The sequence below is a fragment of the Maniola jurtina genome, chromosome 28, assembly GCF_905333055.1.
Source record: "Maniola jurtina chromosome 28, ilManJurt1.1, whole genome shotgun sequence".
In the NCBI taxonomy this organism is placed as follows: domain Eukaryota; kingdom Metazoa; phylum Arthropoda; class Insecta; order Lepidoptera; family Nymphalidae; genus Maniola; species Maniola jurtina.
The window spans coordinates 753,981-768,480 of NC_060056.1; the positions used below are offsets into that span (position 1 = coordinate 753,981).

Genomic DNA, 14,500 nt, shown 5'->3' on the forward strand with positions numbered 1-14,500 from the left:
AAAACTAAATTGTTTATTTTCAGTAACTATTGTTTACATACATCTGTAGGAGGTTGGAGCCTTCTTTTAGAGGTATAGGAGAACTACCTCTGTGTCAGAAGACACCGCTCTTCTATAACAATATCAGTATTATCATGTGTGTGTGTATGTATATTGTATTGTATGTATGTGTGTGTTGTATATATGTGTGTGTGTGTGTGTGTGCGCGCGCACACAGGCGCGTTTGTGTGTGTGAGTGAGTTAGCGAATGATGGATAAGTGGAAAAAAAAGATTCCGACGAATTGAGAACCTGATCCTTTTTTGGAAGTCGGTTAAAAAGGGTAGGGAAGATTGAAATAAAAACCATACGTACAAAATTTTAAAATATATTAGTGAAATAACAAAAATAAAACTCAAAATTCTTACAAAACTATTCGACTTATTCAAATGTAAGTAGGTATATTGCGCGCTTTACAAGAAGTCCAATCTAAACACAAGTTGTATGACTGCGCATTATACAAAACCGATCTCGATTCCGTAAAACCTTCATCAATCATTATTACAATCGCAATTGTTGTTATTGATGGAAGAATCACTTAAAATCGATTAAAATTAAATTTTTAAGTTTATACATAGTTTAATATCTAATAAGCGAGGTTGATTTTCAAAGACTTTTCTGTCTATTATACTTAATGAATTTTGCTTGAGGTAAAAGATTTTTAGTCAAAAACAGCAAAGTGTTAATCGTAAACAGACGTTTTGAATTACGCCTATTTTTGGAAGTTATTATGAAGTAAACTGTGACATGAATTTGCTAATTTTTCAATTATCTAGTTTCTTATATAGTTTATATATCCCCCCCCCTAGAGCGCTTTCCAGTCAGTTTTAACAAACAAAACACTCCAAAAAGGCAGAGCACACCCGCCAGCCAAAACCAACACAGACGAATTCCAATACAGTTTTACTATATTAATTGTTTGAGGGCATAGATAATGTAGAGATAAGTCGATATCTGCCTTCGTTTTAGATCTACAACAACAAAATAATAGAATAATCAGTTTTGAAAAAGAGTAGTGTAGGTACCCTTAACACAAATTTTTTACTAAGGGGCATGAGACGGGCCTGCCTGCGAAATTTCTTAAACTGGACCCTTTCAAGTAAAGATTTTTATATAAACCTGTGAGGATGATACTGCCATTGTCGCAATTGAAATTGCCATAAGCTTACGTTGTCGTATTAGTTTAAAAAATGCGAATAACCAAATTAAATATGAATTTCGCGGGCAGGCCCGTCGCTTCCACCTTAAGATGTATCCACACATGCCGTCGAGTTAACCGATGTGTGGATACACCTTTACTCTGTTCCAAACATTAATGATATTTTCTTAATTAATAATCGACTTTATTTTATTATAATTAACTTAGTAATCTAATTTTTCTCAGCTAATCTTTGCTTTTAAGTAAAACTAAAAATTAAAAATATACTTTTAAAAAATACACCCTGTATAAAACTTGTTTGTTTAGGCAGGAAAGATTACACACCGAACTTTAGAAAGAGATGATCGGCAGCTTCGCTTTTGTAGAGCGTTGTCTCTGTCGTTGAAATAACACGATGAAACGCCACTTTGAATAACACGAGTGAGAGAGACAAAACTCTACGATACGCAACGCTGCTGATTATCTCTCTTTGGCTAGACTGTACTGATGACTCCACCAGTACAACTTTGACAGCTTAAACCTCAGAAACGTGATACTTTGGAAGATTTTGTCTCATACAATACTTGTTTATATTGATGCTAAATATTAATTAATACAGGTTTTATGGGTGGCTGCTATTTTAGAAAAAAGTAAAAAGACGGACTACTGGGTAGGCCAAAACCTTCAAAGCTCTTCAGTTTATGTGATCTTTCCTGCCAGATACATGTTCACTCATTATGACAGTTTTATGGCACATGATTTTTGTTTGAAATAGCCTACTAAATTGTTTTTTTTTATTTGTCCTTTAATTTCATAGAATCAGGAAATCCTAGTACTTAACTCTATGTTTAACCCAGCAATTTCCTAACAATAGAAATCCTTTTCCTCCTACCCTCTCCATCCTCTAAGACAGCCAAGCCTTCGAATTTCGAACACAAATCCTTAATACAATCTACCTCACCCTTCGACAGACCATTCGGCAAATCGAATTTCGAATACTCGTCCCTTCCCGCCAAACCTTGACACATCTCTAGGACGCCATCTTGGAAATCCTCATCGACATCATAGACAACTTTTTTTTCTTCAGGCAAAGATTTAAACGCATTCTGCCATAATTCCTTTTCTTTTTCTGCGGATTTTAAATTGTATTTATCTATGTTTGCCAATGCGTTGCCTATATCTTTGTTTTTCGGTTCTAATTTTAATGCTTTTTTGTAATATTTGACGGCTTCATCTTGTTTTCCTAACATTTCGTACGCTCTGCCGTAATAAAATAGCGCTTTACAATGGGTCTCAATATCAATTATATAATCGAGGTTATTGCATATGTCCAGTATGTATTTAGGCTTATTTAATTTATAATAACACACACATAGGTTGACGCAAGAGTTAACTTTCAATTTTTTTATTTCTCTCTGTTCTCTTTCGTCCTCTGTCTGCGATATGTTTAGTATGGATATGGATTGTTGGTAGTCTTTTACGGCGGCAGCGTACTTTCCTTTAGAAAAAAGGTGTTTGGCGTGGCTATGTAGTGACGTCACAGTATTCATTGTCACTTCGAATTTTTTTTGCTCTTCTGAGGGTAGGTCGTTGAATCTGAAAAAAAGTGAAAAATTATTATAAGAACCGGTAAAGTGCGAATCGCACTCGAATATGAAGGGATCCGAAACATCGTTTCACAAGAAATAACATTTTTTTTTTTAAATCATAACAAGCATAAACTCTCTACCTATAACGGTTCACGAGATGCAGCCCGCTAACAGACAGATGGATGGACAGCGGAGGCTTAGTTATAAGGTCTCGTTGGCACCCTTCGAGTACGAATCCAAAAAATAGCAGAAAAAATTAAAATAGCAAAAAATATAGCAATAGCTCCAAAAATGTTCAATGGCTCCAATAAATTTCTGTGTAGTTTTTTTATCTGATATTTTAAAGAGATAAAGGCCTAGTCTACTCACCTAGCGGCGGCCTGGGTGTCTTCAACTTGGTACAACACTATCACAAAGAGCGCCGGCTCAGGTCTGATGCGGGGGAATACTCCTTGAGGCCCCCACGCCATACTGGGCTCCACAAGAAGGAGAAATCTTGCTTTCGGACCTTTGACCATTGTCAACCCTATTTCCAGACCAGGTATAAACTTCTTGCAGCCTAGACGCATACGCTGGAAAGAAGTTATTTATATACCAAGGGCGCAAAGTAGAAAATTATAAGCAAGGTGAGATTTTAAATAGGGGAGAGGGGAGGTTGTTAGCTTAAACCAAAGTCAAAAGTCTGTAAGTGTGTACTCTTTTTGATAGTCCGAATTATATTGTTAGACTAGCCGATGCCCGCGACTTCGCCCGCGTGGATTTAGGTTTTTCGAAATCCCGTGGAAACTTTTTGATTTTCCGGGATAAAAAGTAGCATATGTGCTAATCCAGGATATTATCTATCTCTATTCCAAATTTCAGCCAAATCCGTCCAGTAGTTTTTGCGTGAAGGAGTAACAAACATACACATACACACAAACTTTCGCCTTTATAATATTAGTGTGAAGTGTGATAGTGTGATATTAGTGTGAAGTGTGATAGTGTGAAGTGTGATTAGTATTTACCCTCCAGTAGTTGATGTAGACACCCTTTAGCTCATCTTCCGTGGATGGTTCGACTGTTTGGAGGTGATTTGGGGAATTATAAGAAGATATTATGGTGATAATAATTAAATACGTAAAACTAAAATTCTAAACGTGCCTTACATGCAGCCTATACAATTACATTAATCAACACATACGGTAACTTACCAAAGGAGCTTGGTTATTCGTAGTGAGGGTGGAGTCGAAGGGTATTTTGGCATTTTCGAAATACGCAGCATGATGGATAGTGACCATCGCGTCCACCGGTACCAGTGGACCATCACCTTTAAACATAAATGCCCCTTTCATTATCAAATTAGGTACTATTTTTTTATTATAGTACAGTACACGCTTGACCACAATCACACACCTGATGGAAAGTGATGATGTGGCCTAAGATGGGACGCGTTTTCCCAGAAGGTGCCTATTCACTCTTGTTTTAAAGATACCCGGATTGTAATTGGTAGGAAACACAGATCGCGGAAGAGTATTCCAAACCTTAGCCATGCGTATGAGGAATGAAGACGCAAAACGTTTCATGTGTGTAGATGGAATGTCGACGACATAAGGATGGAAACTCGCCCGACGTCTTGCGGTGCAGTGGTAAAATGATGAATGGGAGACAAGAAGAAAAGTTCCTGAGCACATCTCGAGAATATCTTACTAGCTGATGCCCGCGATTTCAACCGCGTGAATTTAGGATTTTGAAAATCCCGTGGGAAATCTTTGATTTTTAGGGTTCCTTACCTCTAAAGGAAAAACGGAACCCTTTTAGGATCACTTCGTTGTCTGTCTGTCAAAAAACCTATAGGGTACTTCCCGTTGACCTAGAATCATGAAAGGCAGGTAGGTAGGTCTTATAGCAGAAATACAGGAATAAATCTGAAAACCGCGAATTTAATTTAGTGGTGATAATCGCGTAAACTTAAAACTAAAGCTACGAGGGTTCCAAACGCGCCCAAATCTGAGAAGAGCCCACAACAAACTCAGCCGGGTATTCTTTGACCAGAGTGTACCAGACTATTAGCTTGCAGGGAGAAGTGGCGAACGCTTGTGAAGCGTAAACTCACCTTCTTCTATGACTAGCATTTTGACTTCACCGGATGGTATGCAGTCCACCATCTTAGAAGCCAGATCCTTGAAGGAGTGGTACTCTGGACATGACAGCATCATTTTCTCCGCCGTACGCTCTATGATTTTGAAGGCATCCTCTGTATCACTGAAAGATTTCATAAATGAGAGAAAAATTAAATTTGTTAAGTGTGTGTGGTTTCTGTAGCATTGTACAAGAAACCTTAAACCAGACAGACTGACAGACGGACAGAGGGACAGGCAGACAGACAACGAAGTGATCCTACAAGGGTTCCTTTTTATTTTTTGAGGTACGGAACCCTAAAATAAAAATAAAAGTCTCAATAGCTCAACGGTTATAGGAGTGGACTGAATTCCGAAAGGTCTGCGGTTCAAACCCCAGCTGTTGCACTATTCTCGTACCCACTCCTAGCACAAGCTTTACGCTTAGTTGGAGTGGAAAGGGGAATGTTAGTCATGATTAAAATTAAAATCGGTTCATTAGTTTAGGAGCTACGATGCCAAAGACAGATACTTCCAGGAAACTAAATTTTTTTTCGCCGTGAATCCCAGAAATGCAGGTTCAAAAATGATATGTACAGTAGAGCCTCGATAATCCGTACTCTGAATAATCCGAACGCCGCTGTAATCCGAACTGCCGACTGCCCCTCTCTCTCCCTTACCGTGACCGCTGATCTTATATTTTGTTACGCAAGAGACTGACGAGTCTGGGAATGACGAGTCTTTTGTTGACAATACTTCAGCTAACGTCAAGAAAATTCCTGATTCACTAGCTATATCAGCACTGAACACTTGTTTAGATTGGGCTGATGAAAATGACTTGTCTTTATCCGAAAAGATGATGCTGCGTAATTTGAGGGACAAAGCCTTTTTTTGGTCAATAAATAGAACCCGCCAAACTAAAATTGATGACTTTATGAATAAGTTACGTATTTTGTGGTTTAAATATGTGTTTTATAGTACCTGAATAAATATTTTTTGTCAAAATATATTTGTATTTTTTTTAACATACTGTAATCCGAACGCTCCGTGAGTCCGAACAGGGGTTATTTTTTGGTAGTTCGGATTATCGAGGCTCTACTGTATTTAAAAATGATTTTTTGGAATGATCAATACCTGTCCTCATCTTCATCCATGTCAGGTAAGAGATCATCATCACATCCCATCATCATCCCCATTGATTTCTTCTTGAAGTCCAAGTCTATATGGAACTCCGTCGGCCTGCTGATCAGCTCCCTGGAACAGGCGAAAAATAATCATCCAAATAAACGAATATTTATTTATTTATTTACTAGCTGACGCCTGCGACTTCGTCCGCGTGGATTTAAATAAATAAATAAAATAAATAAATATACTTTTATTCGGGACTATAAGCTAGGCGCAAACACAGTACATAGAATGAACATAGATAAAACATAAATACTAATAAATTAAACTTAAAAACCTAAATATTTACCTAAAACATAACTTACTGAGCTTTCCATGCATTTCAGCTGAGACGGCCGCCGCTATTTCGTAGTTCTAATAAATAATAGACTTGTACTGCAAAGGCGCGTTGATCCTCTGAGCCGAATTGCATGGAATTTCAATGAATCTTATATCTACTTATATTAAATCTAAAAATAAACAATTATAAAATCTAAATAATAGTAAAAAAAAAAAAACAAAAACTTAAGTTTACTAAAAAAAAATTACGTTTTTCAAAATCCCGCGGGAACTCTTTGAGTAAAATTGTTTTCTTGTCGCTTGGTAATGTAACTTAGTACATTTATATTCATTCACTCAGAATTTTCTCCTCTTTCATTTGACTTCCCACTCGATACAATAGCAAAATAGAAATTTGGAGACCCCCATATTTATGATGTAACATCCACTAGGTTAATTTTTTCGTACTTATAAAATGTAGCCTGTCACCGGGACCTTTACAACAAATCAATAGGCCCAGTAGTTTAGGTGCTACTGTGGAACACACAGAATCTGGATACAAACATACATAGACTGCTAAAATCATAATCCTTCCTTTTGGCTTTGCCACAGTCGGGCCAAGTTTTTTGCTGGCCCTTGTGGTAGATGCATTAGATGATTCGAAAGTACTTGTTATAGTTTATTTGAATCAAACTATGTATTTCTTTCTATACTAACATTTAAGTTACAGGTATGTGCCAGGGATCTAGCCCCAGATGAAGTCTAACTGCTAGGCAATAACAGGTTATTCAAAATGACCACAACTAAACTCCCATGGAAGCTTTTTCATTACCCGGGATAAAAGTACCATATATCCATCTCTAAGATGTAAGTTACCTCTACAACAAATTTTGTCAAAATCATATAGGTAAGCGTGAAAAGAAACCTAGGAGTTCAAACTTTTTGTTTTACCGGGATAAAAAATAAATTGGTTCAGCTGTTGCCCAACAGCTGAACAGATGTTGATGTAATTTGGCACAGAGATTGTTTGCACCCTAGAGACTGACCTAGGACATTTTTATCCCGGAAATTAAAAGAGTTCCTATGGAAATTAAAAAACGTGAAATCCACGCGGACGAAGTTGCAGGTATAACTACATAATATGCACGGATTTGCACACTTACTTTATATTTATCCCTTTTGATAACTGCACTGAATCTTTGAATAACTCGTCCATTGTTGCAATTTACACAAATAAATCAGTTGCGTTTTTGAAATAGCAAAACAACAAATTACAAAAAAACCGTACCTACAAAATCACAATATTTACAAAGCACAGACCACGAATCCGTTTTTTTTTTTAATTTATTTTACGGCCCTGGATAGCAGTCCTTTAAGGCCAACCACGAATCCGTAGAAGTCTGCACCAAAGAGTATGTAATCATGTCTGCACCATGGATAATTTATTTTTATTTTTTTAAACTGGTTTTGTGGCTCTGGATTCTAGCTTTTTAAGCCCACATTTACGGACAGAAAATCACAGAAAATGTCTACTATCCTGTGTTATTAGTCTGTGTTTTTCACATGTCTGTAGGCTCAAAGATGGCTCAAAAAGGCTACCAGCTAGAGCCTAGAACCGTAAAGCCAGTAAAAAAAAACTTGGTCTATGTTCCCTGGTTCCCAGCTAGACTAATGATCAATCTATCATAGAGATATATCTATCAATATACTATCTCTATGTCAATGATGTTTTTCACATTACCGAACATGGACGTATTATAACTAATAGCTTTATGTTACCGAAGTATTGGCCTAGAATCCAGAGCCGTAAAACCAGTTAATTAAAAAAAAAAACAAAAACCGAAATATCTATGGAATTTTTTTCCTTCATTTTCTTGCTTGTACGCCACTCGACGCGACGGATTCTCGATTGGATTGGAAGACTTGTATTTACTATTTAATATTAATTTTCTTATTTCTGCAAATTTAATTGCCTAACTTTCGTATTCTGCAACCCAAACAAGACATCAGGTATGTATACATCGTAATTTTAATCGTCCCAAATAGATGCAGCGCAGGATTATGATAGTTACTTAAATTATGCATGTGGTATTTTTGTTGTAACATGTACTAACGGACATTGTGATTTCATGTTTAATTACAATAGGTAATCTTTCGATCACGGATTACGATTGTGATGTTATTCACTTCCTAATAACGCCTAATACATTCTACATATGTAAATGCATTGTGTAAATTAATTACTCCGTAGTTATTTATTGACACGCGTTCAAAAAAGTTGCATTGCGAAACTTCGTTCGAAGAAGAAATTCGGAAAATGGCCCTTATTTCGGACACTTGCCAATCTATACCTTAGTTTTCCTTACTTTGCTTAATCTATACTAATAAATAAAATTGGAGTGTCTGTCTGTAATTTCGAAATAACTACCTCATATTAAGCTCATATGGTTATTTGAACGATACCATAACTGAATCACACGTTTTTAAAATTTTTGTCTGTCTGTCTGTCTGTCTGTCTGTTTGAAAAGGCTAATCTTTGGAACGGCTGAACCGATTTTGACAGGACTTTCACAGGCAAGTAGAGGATTGACCAGGGCGTAAAATAGGCTACTTTTTTAACCGACTTTCAAAAGGGAGTTGTGTTTTTCTACCTATGTACACCGAAATCTCCGAGATTTCTGAACTGATTTGCGTCATTTCTTTTTTAATCGATAGAGGAACTTTGCGACATTGTTTCATAAAAAATTTGGAGTCCAACTCCTCAATCCTGATGCTGCAGGGGATCTGACCAATCCACGCGGGCGAAGCTGCGGGCATCAGCTAGTAGTTAATAGATAAAGAAAACTGAGCGACGCGATGTGTGTGCGACCTTGGAGTTAGATTTTTCACCATTGTTGCCATTGTGTTGGGCACTACTAGAAACCATTAAACAAAATAAGAAGTAGATTTTTCACTCGTACTATGATTTCGCTGTCTGTTCGCGGTAACGAATTCGTATTTTTAGGGTTCCGTACCTTAAAAGGAAAAACGGAACCCCTTATAGGATCAGCCTCCCTATCGGCTAAAAATGTATCAATCATTAGAGGACAGCATCAATGTCAAAACATGGTATTTAGTCAATGGGATTGGCCAAAAACCATGTTTTGACATTGATGCGGTCCCCAGTTTGTTGTCTGGCTGTCTGTCCGTTTGTCGTGTCCATCAAGAAAACCTATAGGGTACTTCCCGTTGATCTAGAATCATGAAATTTAGTAGGTAGGTAGGTCTTATAGCACAAGTTAAGGAAACAATCCGAAAACCGCGAATTTGTGGTTACATCACCAAAAATATAATTAAAATGTGTTTCAATTTCCAAAGTAAGATAACTACACCAAGCGGGGTGTCATATGAAAGGGCTTTACCTGTACATTCTAAAACAGATTTTTATTTATAAATACATAATAGTTTTTGATTTATCCTGCAAAATATCTGAAAAAATACTTGAGTACGGAACTCTCGGTACACTAGTCTCACCTGCACTTGGCTGGCTTTTTACCCGAATACAGCAAATCCGAAAGGAAGGGTTATGATTATGGCAGTCTATACTAATATTATAAAGAGGAAACCTTTGTATTTTTGTATGTTTGTATTGAATAGGCTCAAAAACTACTGGACCGATTTCAAAATTTTATTTTTCCATTACTTAGAGGGATTCTTCCGAATCCGTATAGGCTATATTTTATCCCGAGAATAGATAGGATTTTTCGTGGTAGCGTCCACCCGTGCGAAGCCGGGGCGGGTCACTAGTCTTTAAATATTTAGATATGTTTTGGTTTACAGAGATGACTACCCCAGCGCCCCATCAGCTAGTGACATGCCCGTTCAACAAGTCCCACCAGATTGAGCACTATAGGATGCATGTTCACCTGCAAAAATGCAGCAAGCAACACAAAAATCTAAAATATTCTACATGCCCGTTGGACGCCACGCATATAGTCCTTGATGCCCAATTGGATGTATGTATACTGAGCTTTTACCTGACCTTGTAAGATTAAATAATTGCAACATAACTAAATTAAATTCTTACAGTAACTATTTCAAATATTTTATTCTATTGACAGAGACTTAATCAGACCATGACAGCAATTATTTAATACTACTATACTTTGACCTTATCTCTTTTTTGTACAAATCTTGCATTATAATACATTCTAGCCAACATTCTCATAATATAATAATATACAAGAATGCAAATGAATAATATTTAATATCTGGTAATGATAATTTTAATAATTTTAATTCTATTCTTATTGTATTTTTAATATTAACCATTTTATTGTACCTAAAATTGTATTTGCAATACCCTGACAGGGTCTCATGTATTTAGCTTTTAGCTTTAAGCACCCACCATCAATTAATGTAAATGTACATGAAAGCAAATAAATAAATCTGAATCTGAAACTACAGCAAAGCCAAATGTCATCATCATCATCAGCCTGTGGACGTCCACTGCTGGACATAGGCCTTCCCTAAACAGCGCCACCACACCCGGTCCTCAGCCTTCCTCATCCAGCCACTTCCCGCCGGCTGCTTTATATCGTCGGTCCATTGTGCTGGAGGGCGTCCCACACTTTACTTATCTTCACTCAAGTACTTTCCGGCTGCAACGGCCATCACCACGAGAGACATGGTCTGCCCACTGCCACTTCAGCTTGCTAACAGTTTGGGCTATGTCAGTGACCTTGGTTCTCCTGCGGATCTCCTCATTTCGGGTCTCATCCCTCAGGGAAACTCCTAACATAGTCCTCTTCATAGCTCGCTAAACAACTTTGAATTTGTGGACAAGGCCTTTTGTCAGTGTCCACGTCTCAGCTCCATAGGTGAGGACGGGAAGGACACACTGGTTGAAGACTTTTGTTTTCAGGCATTGAGGAATTAACAATCAGAAAGCCAAAGTAGGGGTTATGATTTTAGCAGTCTATTTATACTGTAACTTACAAGTTATACCTCCTTATAATATTACCAGTTTATGTTTAATGGTTTATTGAGGGTTGAATTTTCAAAAAATCTTTCTTAGCCCATGCTATCTGCATGCCTGATATTATTAATTACTTAAACTTAAATTCAAAAGCACTTGTAAAAGTTTATTTTGAATAAAAATCTATTTTATTAACCCCCAACCGAAAAAGAAGAGGGGTGTTATAAGTTTGATGTGTGTATCTGTGTATCTGTTTGTGGCATTGTAGCTCCTAAATGAATGAACCGATTTTAATTTAGTTTTTTTGTTTGAAAGGTGGCTTAATCGAGAGTGTTCTTAGCTATCATCCAAGAAAATCGGTTCAGCCGTTTGAAAGTTATCAGCTCTTTTCGAGTTACTGTAACGTTCACTTGTCGGGGGTGTTATAAATTTTTAATTTACACTTGTTCTATACTAATGTTATTATTCCAGCATCACGTGGCAAATTGCCCGAAGAGTGTCATGTTTCACAGTAAAATATACATTATGGATAATGACCACCGCCCCATTGTCCCGGTCCAGAGGCCACAGCCTGTGGAAGATTGTGAAGAGGACTGGGAAAGTGTGAGTTGCCTTACTATGTTAGAGTGAGACTCCCAGCTGTATATCCTGAACAACTGCCTCCTACTGGTGGTCCAAACAGTTATTTCTTTTTTTTTTTTTTTTTTTTTTTTTTTTTTTTTTTTTTTTTTATTCACTATAGGTAAGCGCTTGACCACAATCACACCTGGTGGAAAGTGATGATGTGGTCTAAGATGGGATGCGTTTACCTAGAAGGTGCCTATTCACTCTTGTTTTAAAGATACCCGGATTGTAATTGGTAGGAAACACAGATCGCGGATTTTTTACCGACTTCAAAAAAAGAAGGTTCTCAATTCATAGGATTTTTTTTTATATGTATGTTCCCGACTACGCAAAGACCCCTGGAACGATTTGAAATTTTTTTTTGTTTGAAAGGGTATACTGTGCAGGTGGTCCCATATAAATTTGGTGAAGATCTGATGAATGTCTTCGGAGATGGAGAAAAGAACTCCTCAATGGATAAGAGCAAATTGCTCGCGATCAGTGTAATAGCTTAGTAAACAGTAGGGTTTTAACTGAGCATAGCATATTGTAGTACAGTGGGGCCACTAAAAATTGTGAAATAAAAAAAATTTCAAAAAAAAAAATATAACCGGCTTCAAAAACCACAAACACTAAAAAGTAAAAAAAAAATTTTGTTTAGCTACACGTGTAATGTACCTAGGTATGAAGTCGAGCGATCATAATAAAACAAAATTAGAAATCCAAGAGTGAAGCTCGCCCGACTTCATACCTAGGCACATTACATGTGTAGCTAAACAAAAATATTTTTTTACTTTTTAGTGTTTGTGGTTTTTGAAGTCAGTTTTATTTTTCTTTTTTAAACCACCTAGAAAACTCCGACATGACCTCCATCGCTTCGATCCCGGGCACGCACCACTAACTTTTCAGTTATGTGCGTTTTAACCAATTAAATATCACTTGCTTTAACGGTGAAGGAAAACATCGTGAGGAAACCTGCATGCCTGAGAGTTCTCCATGTTCTCAAAGGTGTGTGAAGTCTGCCAATCCGCATTGGGCCAGCGTGGCAGACTATGGCCTAAACCCTTCTCATTCTGAGAGGAGACCCGTACTCAGTAGTGGGGCGGAAATGGGTTGAGCACGATGATTTTGAAATGTATTTTTTTACAGTCGAATGTATCGTCATACGTTCCTGATCCCGCCAAAAAGGGACCCCACATCATCAACAAGATCAAAGGAGCAACTCCCTCCGAGCGCAGGAAGGCGCGTATGCAAGGCATACAGACCTACAAACCCCCGCAATAAGTTTACTGTAACTATTACATATATATAAAATACTCACGCGTCATGAAAGTTGAAAAATTAGGGGTAAAATTAAAAAATGGGGGCCATATAAGTTTTTAATGAGGAGTTATGACAGTTTTAAGAGAAGTGACCTTAAAATATCTGTGTCTGGTTCATTTCATTTTTTGATTGATTAAGTATTTTTCAAATTAGAACCAAGCTAATATTGTACATACAATATTTGTATAGTATAGTAAAGCGTTACTTGTGACGTGATCAACTATGGTCAATGGAAGGCATTTTTCTTTCTAATAAATTTATAATTTTGAATTCAGAATGGCACCTGAAAAAAAATATCTCAATTTTTTTTAAATTTTTTCAAAAATTCAGTTTGCATAATTTTGTTTTATTTCCCCCTTTATAGTGAGATGAAAAGTTGTGCGTTATGCACAGCTGCAAAATTTTTGAACCAAGCTAATTTTTTATATAATATTGTATAGTATAGAAAAGCGTTACTTCTGACATGACCAACTATGGCCAATGGAAGGGATTTTTCTTTCTAATAAATTGATACTTTTGAATTCAGAATGCACCTGAAAAAAAAAATAACTGTCATAACTGCAGCGTGATCAAAAGTTCAATTTTGAATACTTAACCTTTCAAACATGCAGCATTTATTTTATTTTATTTTTTATTTTTTATGGAGACAAACAGTATTAAAAATAAACAAAAGGTAGCACGTAGCAGGTAACATGATCAAAAGTTCAATTTGAATATTTAACTTTCATAAATGCAGCATGATCAAAAGTTCAATTTGAATACTTAAACTTTCAAACATGCAGAATGATTAAAAGTTCCATTTCTAAGGCCCGGCCTCCACCTAAGCGGAGCAGAGAGATGTGTAACCAATCAGATTTTAAAAAGATGACGTGATATTTTTTTGCGTCATCTATTATGAATCTGATTGGTCGACTGAACTCATCTCTCCGCTTAGGTGGAGACCGGCCCTAATTATCTGTTGATTAGCGCGGCGTGGTAGAAAGACATCATAACATAGTAACATAAGGGAGAATGCTTGGACTATATCCCAGTCTAAATCATTCGTCGATCATTTATTATTTTAATACTTTAACTGGAGTTTTTTTTTGGATTCTCAGTAAAACAATAACCGTATGACAAACTTATTAAAGGGCATGAGACGGTTCTTTTTTTTTTTTTTTTTTTTTTTTTTTTTTCACATCTCTTCCATCTGCAATCAGTCGGTGGACTATGAACAGATTTGAGGACCAAATATTTTATCAGTTTAGGCTTTGCACATCCAGCGATGTGACATCCCTTCAAGATAAGTATTAATTACTATATGCTGGCCAGTC

The 14,500-nt window shown here is 36.7% G+C and overlaps 2 protein-coding genes across 3 annotated transcripts; one reads left to right on the top strand and one right to left on the bottom strand.

The window, feature by feature from the left end:
• Positions 1 to 1,279: 1,279 nt before the first annotated feature.
• LOC123879501 (inactive peptidyl-prolyl cis-trans isomerase shutdown-like) lies at positions 1,280 to 7,621 on the bottom strand. 2 transcript variants are annotated; one of them, XM_045927238.1, is made up of 6 exons: positions 7,468 to 7,621; positions 5,996 to 6,115; positions 4,858 to 5,006; positions 3,956 to 4,071; positions 3,135 to 3,337; positions 1,280 to 2,772 (listed from the first exon to the last, which is right to left on the bottom strand). In XM_045927238.1, the coding sequence occupies exons 1-6, from the start codon at positions 7,518 to 7,520 to the stop codon at positions 2,025 to 2,027; spliced, it is 1,389 nt and encodes a 462-aa protein (XP_045783194.1). In that variant the 5' UTR covers positions 7,521 to 7,621; the 3' UTR covers positions 1,280 to 2,024. The 2 variants fall into 2 exon arrangements, with proteins under 2 accessions (XP_045783194.1, XP_045783195.1); XM_045927239.1 differs by lacking the exon at positions 7,468 to 7,621 and having other exon boundaries at positions 4,858 to 5,009; positions 5,986 to 6,115.
• Positions 7,622 to 8,168: 547 nt separating this feature from the next.
• Positions 8,169 to 13,592, top strand: LOC123879531 (gametocyte-specific factor 1-like). Its single transcript, XM_045927298.1, has 4 exons — positions 8,169 to 8,314; positions 10,124 to 10,299; positions 11,733 to 11,864; positions 13,014 to 13,592. Exons 2-4 carry the CDS (start codon positions 10,126 to 10,128, stop codon positions 13,146 to 13,148), a joined length of 441 nt encoding a protein of 146 aa, XP_045783254.1. The 5' UTR covers positions 8,169 to 8,314; positions 10,124 to 10,125; the 3' UTR covers positions 13,149 to 13,592.
• The last annotated feature ends 908 nt before the right edge of the window (positions 13,593 to 14,500 follow it).